Raw genomic sequence first — 12,937 nt, 5'->3', positions numbered from 1 at the left:
CGGAACTTCCAAGAGAAGGCCCAAGGCCCCGCAGCGGCTTGCATTGCTTCACAGCTGAGCCTCTTCGTGGCTCCTGCTGTGTGGCCTCAGGCAGAGGCTGAATTAACACCTCCTTAGATCCAGGAGCCACTATACCCGGTGGTCAGAGGGGGACCATCCAGATTGCAACTCCTCAGATGCATAAGGGACACACTCAGGGAGCAGACTCAGTGAGCACCAAAGCCCCACTGAAGCAAGTCTAGCCCCAGAAGGGTGTCTTCAGCACAGAAGTTCTCCCACTTCAGACACAGCTGATTCTCACAGCCAATTGGCCTGGAGGTCAATTCCTCCCAGTGATCCTACAACAATCAAGGCACCAAGAGTGCACCAAGAGTGTCCACCCCAGGTAACTGGGGAGGCTGAGCCACTGGGCCCTACAGGACACTTGGAGCGCAGGGCCACTCTATCAACACAGGGAAGCAGCCAAAATGCGGAGACAAAGAAACAGGTCACAAATGGCAGAAATGGAGGAAAGCAAACGACTGGATATAGAGTTCAAGGCCACGTTTATAAGGTTTTTCAAGAATTTTATGGAAACCGCCGATAAATTTAATGAATCCCTCAATAAGTATAGTGAGACCATGGAGGACATGAAAAAGGACCAACTAGAAATTAAGCATACACTGACTGAAATAAAGAATAATTTACAGAGATCCAACAGCAGACAAGAGGATCCCAAGAATCAAGTCAAAGATTTGAAATACAAAGAAACAAAAAATACCCAACCGAAAAAGAAAAAAGAAAAGAGATTCCAAAAATATGAAGATAGTGTAAGGAGCCTCTGGGACAACTTCAAGCGTACCAACATCAGAATTATAGGGGTACCAGAAGGAGAGAGAGGGCAAGATATTGAAAACCTTTTTGAAGAAATAATGACAGAAAACTTCCCCTACCTGGTGAAAGAAATGGACTTATAAGTCCAGGAAGCACAGAGAACCCCAAACAAAAGGAATCCAAAGAGGACCACACCAAGACACATCATAATTAAAATGCCAAGAGCAAAAGATAAAGAGAGAATCTTAAAAGCAGCAAGAGAAAGACAGTCAGTTACCTACAAGGGAGTACCCATATGACTGTCAGCTGATTTCTCAACAGAAACCATGCAGGCCAGAAGAGAGTGGCAAGAAATATTCAAAGTGATGAATAGCAAGAACCTGCAACCAAGATTACTTTATCCAGCAAAGCTATCATTCAGAATAGAAGGTCAGATAAAGAGCTTCATGGATAAGAAAAAGCTAAAGGAGTTCATCACCACCAAACCAGCATTATATGAAATGCTGAAAGGTATTCTTTAAGAAGAGGAAGAAGAAAAAGGAACTCTTACCATTTGCCACAGCATGGATGGAACTGGAGAGCGGATAAATACCACAGGATCTCACTCATTTGTGGAATATAATGAACAACATAAACTGATGAACAAGGACTGATCCAGAGACGGAGAGGCATTGATTGGACTGTCGGGCCTTGGAGGGAAGGTAGGGGAGGGTGGGGGCAAGGGGGAAAGATCAACCAAAGGACTTATATGCAAGCATATAGGCCTAACCAATGGACGCGGACAGCGGGGGGGGGTGAGGGCATGAGCGGGGGGGGGGGGGTGGTAGAGGGTAACGTGGGAACAAGGACACATATGTAATATCTTAATCAATAAAAAATATTAAAAAAAAAAGATTCCTGGCCATTGGAAAATTTTGTACACTGTCGGATATTTGTGATATTAAGGGATTAGTGGTTAATATCTTTAAGTGAGGTAATGATATTTTAGTAATTTAATTTTATGAGAATTTTGATTTCTTATCTAAAGGAGCTTAACATTTTTTAATAAACCCAAAACCTAGATTCATGAAACATCTTTCTTTAGTTATACCTACCATTCTTAAAAAGAAAAAAAAAAGAACTTGAGCACAGTGGTGGTGGTAGTAGTGGAAAATCCAACACCAATTTCTCTCCCAAAGCAAAAATAAGAAAGTTACTTAGTCCTGTTCTTTTCCATTTACTCTTTTCCCTCTTTTCTCTCCAGCTAGAAGTTGAAGAGGAAAGAACACCAGACTAGAAGTCAGAACACTTGGCTTTGAATATCAGTTCTATTTATGTGATTTTAATAACTTCCTTGAGGTATTTTTCCTCACCTGAGATATTAAATTAAATATATGTAGTTTGCTTACTGTACCAGGTTGTTGTAATGAATTTATAGATTTTAAGGTGCTTCATGAACTACGAAACATTATACTATAATGTGAAGGATGACTTTTTATCTACTACAGACTATAAGATGGATGTTTTTACCAGTAAAAAGCAATTTTGTCACCAAGTTTTTTCTCGTGGACAATTCGATCCAGTACGTTGTAACAGATGTTGGTAGTTGCTCCTTTCATCCACTCAATGAATATTTTTCCTTTAGTCACATCAAAGTTGTACTTGAGGAATGGGCCAGGACAAGGGGTCTTCCAGTAAAATTCCTTGGCAATGTCTCCCCAAAACTCTGCAACAGAAAGAGAAGCCCAACATCACTAAGCTTCTCAGACATATTTATCCTCAGATGTCTTACCAGTCTATGCACAGGACCAAGTCACAACTTCCCTGCCTTGTACTCCTTCCTCTACCTGTCTAATCTTATCAGCCACCACTCTCCTAACCCTCCATCTATTCCCATGAGCTGAATCTTGACTCAAATTTCTTTCTTCTCTCTTCAAAATTCCCGCTTCATTTTTTGCCATCTATTCAAATTGCAGCCACTCAGGGCTTATCACAATGCCTAGCACAAGGTAAGCAATTTTTTAATGAATTAATTAGTGAAAGGAAAAATCCTTTACCCACAGAGCCTCCCATGACCATGTCATTGTCTTAATTTGTTTAAAAAAAATATTTAAAAAAAAATATTTTTATTGCTTTCAGAGAGGAAGGGAGAGGGAGAAAAAGATCAATGATGAGAATCATTGATTGGCTGTCTCCTGCTCGCCCCACACTGGGGATTGAGCCCGAAACCTGGGCACATGCCCCAACTGGGAATCGAACTGGGACCTCCTGATTCATAGGTCGACACTCAACCACTGAGCCACGACAGCCGGGTTGCTCTTTAGTCTATTGTTACTTGCCCAAGTGTTACCTGTTCTGTGTCAGATGTTGCTTTAGGCTCTTTATATTATTTCATTTAGTCCTTACCACAGTCCTAAGATATGGCCTTATTTCCATTATCCTTTTATTGATTTAAAAATTGCCCAAGGTGCCCTAGCCAGTTTTGCTCAGTGGATAGAGCATCAGCCTACAGACTGAAAGGTCCCAGGTTCAATTCCAGTCAAGAGCACATGCCTGGATTGCAGGCTTAATCCCCAGTGTATGGCGTTCAGGAGGCAGCTGATCAGTGATTCTCTCTCATCATTGATGTTTCTATCTCTCTCTCCCTCTGAAATTAATATATATATATATATATATATATATATATATATATATATTAATTGCCCAAGGTTATAGTTACTAAGCCAAGACTTGAACTTCCCTGAGGAAGATATTTTTTGCTAAAATCTGAAAGATGAATAGAAGTTTTTCTTTACTCTACCCACCACCCCAAGGAAAAAGAGTACTATGGGATGGAAAGGAACCAATGGTATACTGTTAAGAGGAACTCCTTAAGGCTGAAGCACTGAGAATCAGAGAAAGAATAGCAGGAAATGATGCATAAAGTGAGCAGATCATACAATCTTTCTGGGCATGGTAACGAACTTGGTATTTATCCTAAGAGCAATGGATTTTAAGCAGGAGAGGGACATGATAAAATTTGCAATCTTAAAATATTTGTCTGAATCTCTGGAGAAAATGTAATCAACAGGTATAATATATAATTGCAGAGCACTGAGGATATTCTCAGTACTGGATCAGGAGCTAGAGGAGAGAAAGACACCTAGAACCATAACAATGGAAGGAATTTTAGAGAGTATCATCCCCTCATTTTAGTGTTAAGAAACCAAATTCAGCCCTAACTGGTTTGGCTCAGTGGATAGAGCGTCAGCCTGCAGACTAAAGGGTCCTGGGTTCGATTCTGGTCAAGGGCATGTACCTTGGTTGCAGGCATATCCCCAGTGGGGGGTGTGCAGGAGGCAGCTGATCGATGTTTCTCCCTCATTGATGTTTTTAACTCTCTATCCCTCTCCCTTCCTCTCTGTAAAAAAATCAATAAAATATCTTTTTTAAAAAAGAAACCAAATTCAGCCCTGGCTGGTGTGCTCAATGGTTAAAGTGTCAGCCATGCACCAAAGGGTCTTGGGTTCAATTCCGGGTCTGGGACATGTGCCTGGGTTACAGGTTTGATCTCCTGTGTCAGTAGGGATGCATGTGTGAGGCAACCAATGTACGTGTCTCTCTCACATCTCTCTCTCTCTCTCTTCCTCTTCCTTCCCCTCCCTCCCTTCCTTCCACTCTCTCTAAAAATCAATGGGGGAAAAAATATCCTCAGGTGAGAAAAAGAAACCAAATTCATAGATGTAAAGTGACTTGCTCAAGGTTATATGATTCAGTTTATACAATGTACATAGTTGGTTTTGAATGTATAAGACAATGTAATTGCTTGCATAATGTACCATTTGCAATCAATTAAAGAAATCCAAATTAAATCATCCTAAATGCCATTATCTATATATATAAAAGCCTAAGTGACCAGTTGACCGGTAGCTATGACATGCACTGACCACCAGGGGGCAGACACTCAACGCAGGAGTGCTGCTCAGCCAGAAGCCAGGTTCATGGCTGGCGAGCCCTAGCTTGGGCTCCTCCCCGGCCGCCTGCCGCTTCACGCACTACTACACCTTCCAAGGGGTCCCGGACTGTGAGAGGGCGCAGGCCAGGCTGAAGGACCTCACCGGTGCAAGAATCCATGCACCGGGCCTCTAGTATAACTATAAAAACTAGCAAAGATTTTAAAAAATTGAATCTAATGTCTGAGTGGCCTTAGGAAACAGATAATCTTATATGATAATGGCATTGTAAGAAATCAGTACAGTCTTAGTGGAAGACAGGGCAATTCCTGACAATAGCCATAAAAATTTATATACCTTTTCATGTGATAACTCAACTTTGGGGAATACACTCCAAGAAAATAATCCCAAAGGAAAAAAGTGATTAGTAAAGAGATGTTTATAGACCATTATTTATACTAGTAAAACTGGAAACAACCCAAAAACCCAACAATGAAAAAAAACAAACTGGTGAAAATTAGTAATACTAGTAGTAATACAATAGACTACTAAATGACAATTAAGAAGAAAGTGAATGAGAACTGGCCTTTTAGTGAATGCCATTTATGTACCAGGGACTGGGCTAATCTCTTTTAACCTTTTCATGGCCCTATGAAACAATCATTAATTATCCTAATTTTATAGATGAGAAAACTTAAGCTCAGGAAACACAGGAAAGTCTCCCAAGGACCACACTGCTAGAAACCAGAATACAAAATCAGATCTGACTCTAAAGTTCATTTGCTACATCTATATTGAGTACATGTGTATACTCAAAAATGGTTTAAGTGATAATAGTAGACACAGAGAATGTAAAACTATTTATGAACTGCATTTGTGTCCATCAACAAGAAGTGAAGAAAACTGAGTTTTATAATCACTTAGTTTTGTTTTTCAGTTGTTTTGGTTTTATTCTTGGGTGGGGGATGAAGAAATTTGGATGTTTCAGTGTACACATTTTAAGTACTGACGAAGTTCAGAAGAGGAAAAGATGAGCACAGACTCAGATAATCAGGGAATATTTTGTGGAATTGGTGGGGTTTGACTACAGGAGCAGAAATGGGCAAAAGCAAGAAGGTGGGAAGGGGACTTTTGGGTATTCAGTATATCAATGAGAATGACTTGTCTAGAATGAGGAGTGTGGTAGGGAGTAGTGGGAGATAAGGATAGAGAGGTGGAGTGGAGTTAGTTATCCAGAGACCTTGAAAAAAAGCAGAATTTTAATTTGAAACTGTAAAAAATAGGAAACTATTAGAAGTTATTCAAGTGACATAAGAAGGCAGTGTTTCCAGAATATTGATCTAACAGTTTCTAGATAAATAAATCAAAAACTGAAGGTGGGCCCTGACCGGTTTGGCTCAGTGGATAGAGCATCAGCCTGCGGACCGAAGGGTCCCAGGTTCGATTCCGGTCAAGGGCATGTATCTTGGTTGCGGGCACACCCCCAGTAGGGCGTGTGCAGGAGGCAGCTGATTGATGTTTCTCTCTCATCAATGTTTCTAACTCTCTATCCCTCTCCCTTCTTCTCTGTAAAAAAATCAATAAAATGTTTTTTAAAAATTGAAGGTGGGTGAGACTAGGAGAGAGAGAACCAATTAGGAGGCTGCTTCCTTGAACTAAAAGGGTCTATGGAAATGGGAATAAAAGTAATCTCAGAAGCATTTTGAAATAATGTTTGACAGAATTTGGAGAAAGACAGATTGTGGAGTCAGGGAAGAGGAATAGCATAGCTCTTAGGAATATAGGTTCTTCAGGCAAGAATACCATGGTCACAAGGATGTAAAAAACCTGTACATAGAAAATTATGACACTGAAGAAATTGAAGAAGACACAAATAAGTGAAGGCATATACCATGTTCATGGATAAGAAGAATTAACATAATTAAAATGTCCATACTACCCAAGCAATCTATAGATTCAACGTAATTCTTATTAAGATACCAATGGTGTATTTCACAGAACTAGAAAAAATATTCCAAATATTTATATGGAACCACAAAAGACCCGATTAGCCACAACAATCTTGAGGGGGAAAAAACAAAGTTGGAGGAATCACACTATCTGATATCAAACATAATTTCAAGGCTATAGTAATCAAAACAGCCTGGTACTGGCATAAAAACAGATATATAGATAAATGAAATAGACTAGAGAGCCCAGAAATAAACCCACACCTTTATGGTCAACTAATATTTGACAAAGGAGGCAAGAACATACAATAAGGTAAAGATAGTCTATTCAATAAATGGTGGTTGGAAAAATGGACAGATATGTGCAAAAAAATGAAACTAGACCACCTTCTTACATCATACACAAGAACAAATTCAAAATGGATGAAAGACTTAAATGTCAGACTGGAAACCATAAAAATCCTAGATGAAAGCATAGACAGTAAAATCTTGGATATTTCTCATAGCAATATTTTTTCTGATATATCTCCTTGGGCAAGGGAAACAAAAGAAAAAATAAACAAATGGGACTACATCAGACTAAAAAGTTTTGCACAGTAAAGGGAACAATCAACAAAATGAAAAGACAGCCCACTGCAGGGAAGAACATATTCACCAATGATACATCTGATCAGGGGTTAATATCCAAAATTTATAAAGAACTTAATATCATCAATCATCAGAGAAATGCAAATTAAAACCACAATAAACCCTGACTTGTGTGGCTCAGTTGGGTGAAGCACCATCCCATACACTAGAAGGTGGCTGGTTTGATTCCCAGTCAGAGCACATACCCAGGTTATGGGTTGATCCAGGGTCGCGGCACATGAGGCAGCAACTGATTGATGTTTCTCTCTCACATTGATGCTTCTCTCTTTCTCTCACTCTCTCTCTCTCTCAAAAATCAATTTTAAAAAACACCCAATGAGCCCTAACCGGTTTGGCTCAGTAGATAGAGCGTCGGCCTGCGGACTCAAGGGTCCCAGGTTCGATTCCGGTAAAGGGCATGTACCTTGGTTGCAGGCACATCCCCAGTAGGGGGTGTGCAGGAGGCAGCTGATCAATGTTTCTCTCTCATCCATGTTTATAACTCTCTATCCCTCTCCCTTCCTCTCTGTAAAAATCAATAAAAAATATATTTAAAAAACAAACAAACAAAACACCCAATGAGATATCACCTCACACCTGTCAGAATGGCTATTATTAATAAACTAGAGGCCCAGTGCACAAAATTTGTGCACGGGTAGGGTGCCTAGTGGCTGCCGGCTGCCAGCTGGGGCCTCCGTTCCCCGGCTGCCTGCCTCTGCCACCCTTTGCACCCGCCTTGGCCTGGCCCACCCACTCATCTGCTCCACCATCCTGCTGCAGTCCCACTCTCGTAGGGGCCCATCGGGGATGGCAGTGCCTCCACTACCACCTGCTGCCAGCGCCTCATCGCCAACGCCTGCCATGTTCCATGCCACCCCCTGGTGGTCAGCGCACGTCTAACTCCCTGTCTGTCGAACTCCCACCCATAGTGACAATTTGCATATTAGCCTTTTATTATATAGGATCAACAAGCAACAATTTTTGGCAAGGATATAAACAAAAGGGAACCCTTGTGCACTGTTGGTAGGAATGCAGATTGGTGCAGCTACTGTAGAAAGCAGTATGGAGTTACCTCAAAAAATTAAAAGTGAAACTGCCTTATGGCCCAGCAATTCCACTTCTGAGAATCTATCCGAAGAAACCCAAAACACTAATTCAAAAAGAATATATGCACCCATGTGTTCACTGCAGCATTATTTACAATAGCCAATATTTGAAAGCAACCCAAGCACCCATCAGTAGATGAGTGAATAAAAAAGCTGTGGTACATTTACACAATGGAATACTACTCGGCTGAAAAAAAAGGGAATCCTACTTTTTGCAACAGCATGGATAGACCTGGAGAGTATTATGCTAAGTGAAATAAGCCAGTAAGAGAAAGACAAATACCATATGATTTCACTTATATGTGGAATCTAACAAACAAAACAAACTAACAAAATAAAAAGACTCGTAGATACAGAGAATAGACTGACAGCTGTCAGAGGGGACGGGGTTGGGGGGCCAAGGTAGAAAAGGTAAAGGGATTAAGCAAACCACAAATAAACTCATAAACAGACAACAGTATGGTGATTACCAGAGGGAAAGGGGGGTGGGGGGAGGTAGAAGAGGGTAAAGGAGGGATAAATGGTGATGGAAGGAGACTTGAGATGGTGACCACACAATATAATATACAGATGATGTATTATAGAATTGCATACCTTAAACCTACATACTTTTATTAACCATGCCACCCCAATAAATTCAATAAAAAAGACTACCGTGGTTCATATCCCAGCTCTACCACTAAGTAGCTTTGTCACCTTGTCCAAGTTAGTTATCCTCTCTAAGTTTCAGTTTCCTTCTCTGTGAAATGTGGTTGATAACAGTCTCTACATCAAATCTAACATGATTTCTGGTTAGTAAGCAGGAAGAACCCTATAAATAAGATATATAAATGGACCTTATTAGGGGAGAGCATGATGAGAGGTTTACAGTTTGCGATAGAGACACTGGCAGGGATTAGGCAATTAGGTAGGTGTGCCGGTTTGGGAGGGAAAATTGGTAAATCCCAGTCACAGTTATATTGAATATGGTATAACAAAGGTGTGTGAATAAAATGGTCTACAGATCTATGAAATTTGGAGCCAGAGCATAAGTGAGAACCTGGGTTCAGAGCTACATGTATAGAACAGGAGCTATTACTGTGGCAGGTATAGCTCACCCCTGGGAAACAGATACAATCACAATGGGATGAAACATAGAGAGGAAGAGAAGTGAAAAGAGGTCTAAAGACTCAAACTTGGACACTGCCTCCAGCAACCAACAACTCTACACTTGATTCAATCCTGTCTTGCATTATTCAGTAATGGTTTTATGTCACTTTTATTATCAAACCAACCATCATTTATTGAATGTCTAGGTGCACCAGACACTCTCTAATGCACACTTTACTTAGTACCCACTTTTGTCATCATACAAAACTATGAAACCAGTATCATTATCCCTATCTTACAGATAAAGAAAAGGAATCTCAGAGAGGCTTAACAATCTGCCCAAGGGGGCCTTTCCCCCTCCCGACGTGGGAGTCTGTGCTTGTTTCTCAAAAAATTTCCACCTTTGCTATATACATTTAAAAAATCTGCCCAAGCCCTACACGGTTTGGCTCAGTGGATAGAGTGTGGGCCTGCACACTCAAGGGTCCCAGGTTCAATTCCGGCCAAGGGCACATCCCCAGTGGGTGGTGTGCAGGAGGCAGCTGATCGATGTTTCTCTCTCATCGATGTTTCTAACTCTATCCTTCTCCCTTCCTCTCTGTAAAAAATCAATAAAATATATATTTTAAAAAATCTGCCCAAGACCACCCAGTAAATGAGTGGTACCGCCAGAATCTAAATCCAGATTTTTATGGGTTGGATGTCTGGCTTGTGCCACTGCCAAACATCATGCTGCCTTCAACAGTTTTGATCCCTTCCTCAGACTGAGGGGCAAAGGCAGGGAACTTCGCTCACAGTCTTCAAGACATGCACCTATCAGAGTTTCTGAGTTATTTCCAGCCCAGCTCGCTAGGGGGAAAAAAAAAAAAAAACTTGACTGAAATGTGACTTGTTCAGTCTTATGTTGGATAATTTAAATATTTCTGAAATATGAAAAATAGTCTTGGGACTTAATTACTAACCGTGGGAACCCCAGCACGGGAATCAGACCGGTTCCGGCCCCTCAGCCGTGGACACTACCCCGCGTGTTCCGGGCGTCAGGAGGCAGGGGCCGAGCTGGTGTGAACCGGGCGGGCCAGGAATGTCCTCCTGGGGCCTCCTCTCCGCAAGGTGCCCCTCGCCTCGGGATCCCCTCTTTCCACCTGAGGAGTCTTCCTCTTCTCATGAAGCTTTCACTCTCCTCACAGAACCCCCATTCCCTCACGGAAACCACATCTCGGGAAACCCCCACGTCGCCAGGACAGTCCTCAGCTCCTAGGGAGCCCGCATCTCCCCACAGAACAGAACGCTCCTTCTCCTCGAATCCCCGTCTCCCCCGCGAACCCCTCGTCCATCTCTTCCTCACAGAACCTGCGTCTTCCGCAACTCTTCCTCACAGAACCTGCGTCTCCTCACGGACCCCTCAACTTCCCAAGGGGGGTCCCCAACTCCCCTAGGCAACCCCGACCTCCTCTCGGAACCCCCACTCCCCCACGGAACCCGCCCGATTCCTCACTGCCCGGGGAGCCCATTCCTCTCCTCGCCGACGCCCCCAAGCGCGCGCGGGCCCGGCCTCACCTCGCGGCTCCTCCACGGAGACGCGGTGCAGCTCGCGGTAGCGCTGCAGCGAGGAGACGTGCGCGGAGCGGCTGAGCTCGGGCGGCGGCGACCAACTCCGCGCCCGGCTCCGCGCGCCAGCCTCCTCCCGGCCCCCGCTGCCACTGCCGCTCCGGCCCCGCTCCTCAGGAAGCCCCATCGCGCCTAGTTCCGAGCGCTGTAACCGTCTTTGCGGTAGTGGGGGGAGCTCGGGGGCGAAAAACAGGCCGCCCGGGGTGGGGCCTTAGGAAAGAGGGCGGGGCCTGGAGGGTGGGCGGGGCTTGGGCAGACGGGGCGTGGCTGCCCCGAGGGCCGGAACCGTGCCTTCTGGGAGCGGGACCAGGGTTAGCAAAGGCACGAGCAGGGGAAAGGCGAGCGCTGCTCAGGTGCTAGGGGAGGAGAGGAGCTGACTCGCAGGAGGGGTGGGACCGTAGCATGAAGTAGAAGGGGCGGGGCCGGGTGTGGCAGGAGAGGGCGGTGGATCCTGTATTGACAGAGGCGGCAGGGGGGCAGGCGTGACAGGGGAGAAGGCGGGCCCATGAAGTGACCAGGATGGGGTGGGGTTTGGGACTGACAGATGACAGGTTGGGTTAAGGCGGGGCTTGAACGCGAAAGAGCGTGGCTAACGAGAGGGGGTGGGTCAAGTCCAAGGTGGAGTCTCCCCGTGGTCTGATTGCACAAGCCTGTCACCCACACAGTTGAAAAGCCAAGCGGAGTAGGGTTTTTTTTCTGGGTGTCTTCTGGGATCACTTTCCCTCAAAGCACTATCCCTCCACTCTGAGTAAACTCTTCCCCTCCATCCTCAGGAAAAAAAAAAAAAAAAATCCTCCCACGACGTCTAGGGCATGGCGCCTCTCTGTTAACGTTTGTGCTAGCTCAGATTTTCTCTCTCCTTCCCCCCGTCCCCCCACCGAGATTATACCTTCACTCGCCCTGGCTCCACAAATTCCCATCCAGCTCTAAAGTACAAGATTCATTGAAGATTAGGAGGTGTGTCCAGGTCTTTGCTAATATACCTACCTCCTCATTGCACAAACGGTATATTCAGGGAAAGGAATGTGTGCAAGGTCCCAGAGCAAAACAACGACCAAATTAGGGCCAAACCTAAGTTTCTTGACTCCAAGTCTTTTTATCTCCTCACAAGCTAAGGCTTGTGAAATACTGTACCAAAGGCTATGCAAATAGGAGAAATTACTCATATCCTTCTTCCCTTTCCAGTCTCTTTACTTTACCAAGAGACCACGCCCACCTGCCGCACCTGGGCTCAATTACCTCTGGCTGACCTCTAGCTGTTCCACTCCAGAAAGGAGGGGCCAGGCAGGACCCTCCATCTCCCACCTGCACTCACCACCAAGAAAAGCCCACACCACCTGTCAGTTCACAGAATGTCTGTCAAGGCAAGGAGGAACCTTAAATATTTAACTCCAAGAGTGATTTTGAGGCCCAGAGCTGACAACCCCCATCTCCTGAAGCCTACACAGGGTTTGTGACCACATCAGGCCCATCCCCCTTTCCCACCTATTCCCTTGTTCTTTGCCCAGCTAACCACAAGCCCAGCAAATCTTAAACTGAAAATAATACTTCCACCTTTAAACCTATGATCCAGAGCCTACCCAATCCTGAAGGGAGGGTCTCAGATCACATGGACCCCACAGAGAAGACAGATGCTTTATCGAAGAGACATTACACTCAACAGGCACACACTTCACTGAAGGTACATGGACTCCACTAAGGGAGCACAGATCTTGCTGAGGGGTCTCAGATCTCACTGAAGGGCTATGGACCCTGCTAATAGGACTTTAATGGTGTTGAAGGTCACAGACCCTACTAGGGGGACATGGGTTTCCCTCTAGGTCAGTGATGGCGA

The 12,937-nt window shown here is 44.1% G+C and overlaps 1 protein-coding gene across 2 annotated transcripts in view; it reads right to left on the bottom strand.

Moving 5' to 3' along the window:
* Positions 1-11,261, bottom strand: part of ACSS2 (acyl-CoA synthetase short chain family member 2) — a 67,408-nt gene extending 56,147 nt beyond the window's left edge. For both annotated transcript variants that reach the window (XM_081097027.1, XM_081097026.1), the window contains exons 1-2: positions 11,053-11,261; positions 2,323-2,518 (exon numbers count right to left, since the gene is read on the bottom strand). In XM_081097027.1, coding sequence (XP_080953153.1) covers positions 2,323-2,518; positions 11,053-11,230 — 374 coding nt within the window. In that variant the 5' untranslated portion in view covers positions 11,231-11,261. The remainder of the gene's footprint in view (positions 1-2,322; positions 2,519-11,052) is intronic.
* Between the last annotated feature and the right edge of the window lie 1,676 nt (positions 11,262-12,937).

Source organism: Myotis nattereri, assembly GCF_964212035.1.
Source record: "Myotis nattereri genome assembly, chromosome: 8".
Taxonomy (NCBI): Eukaryota; Metazoa; Chordata; class Mammalia; order Chiroptera; family Vespertilionidae; genus Myotis; species Myotis nattereri.
Note: the sequence above shows the minus strand (reverse complement) of the source record. Positions and strands in the feature narration are given on the sequence as shown.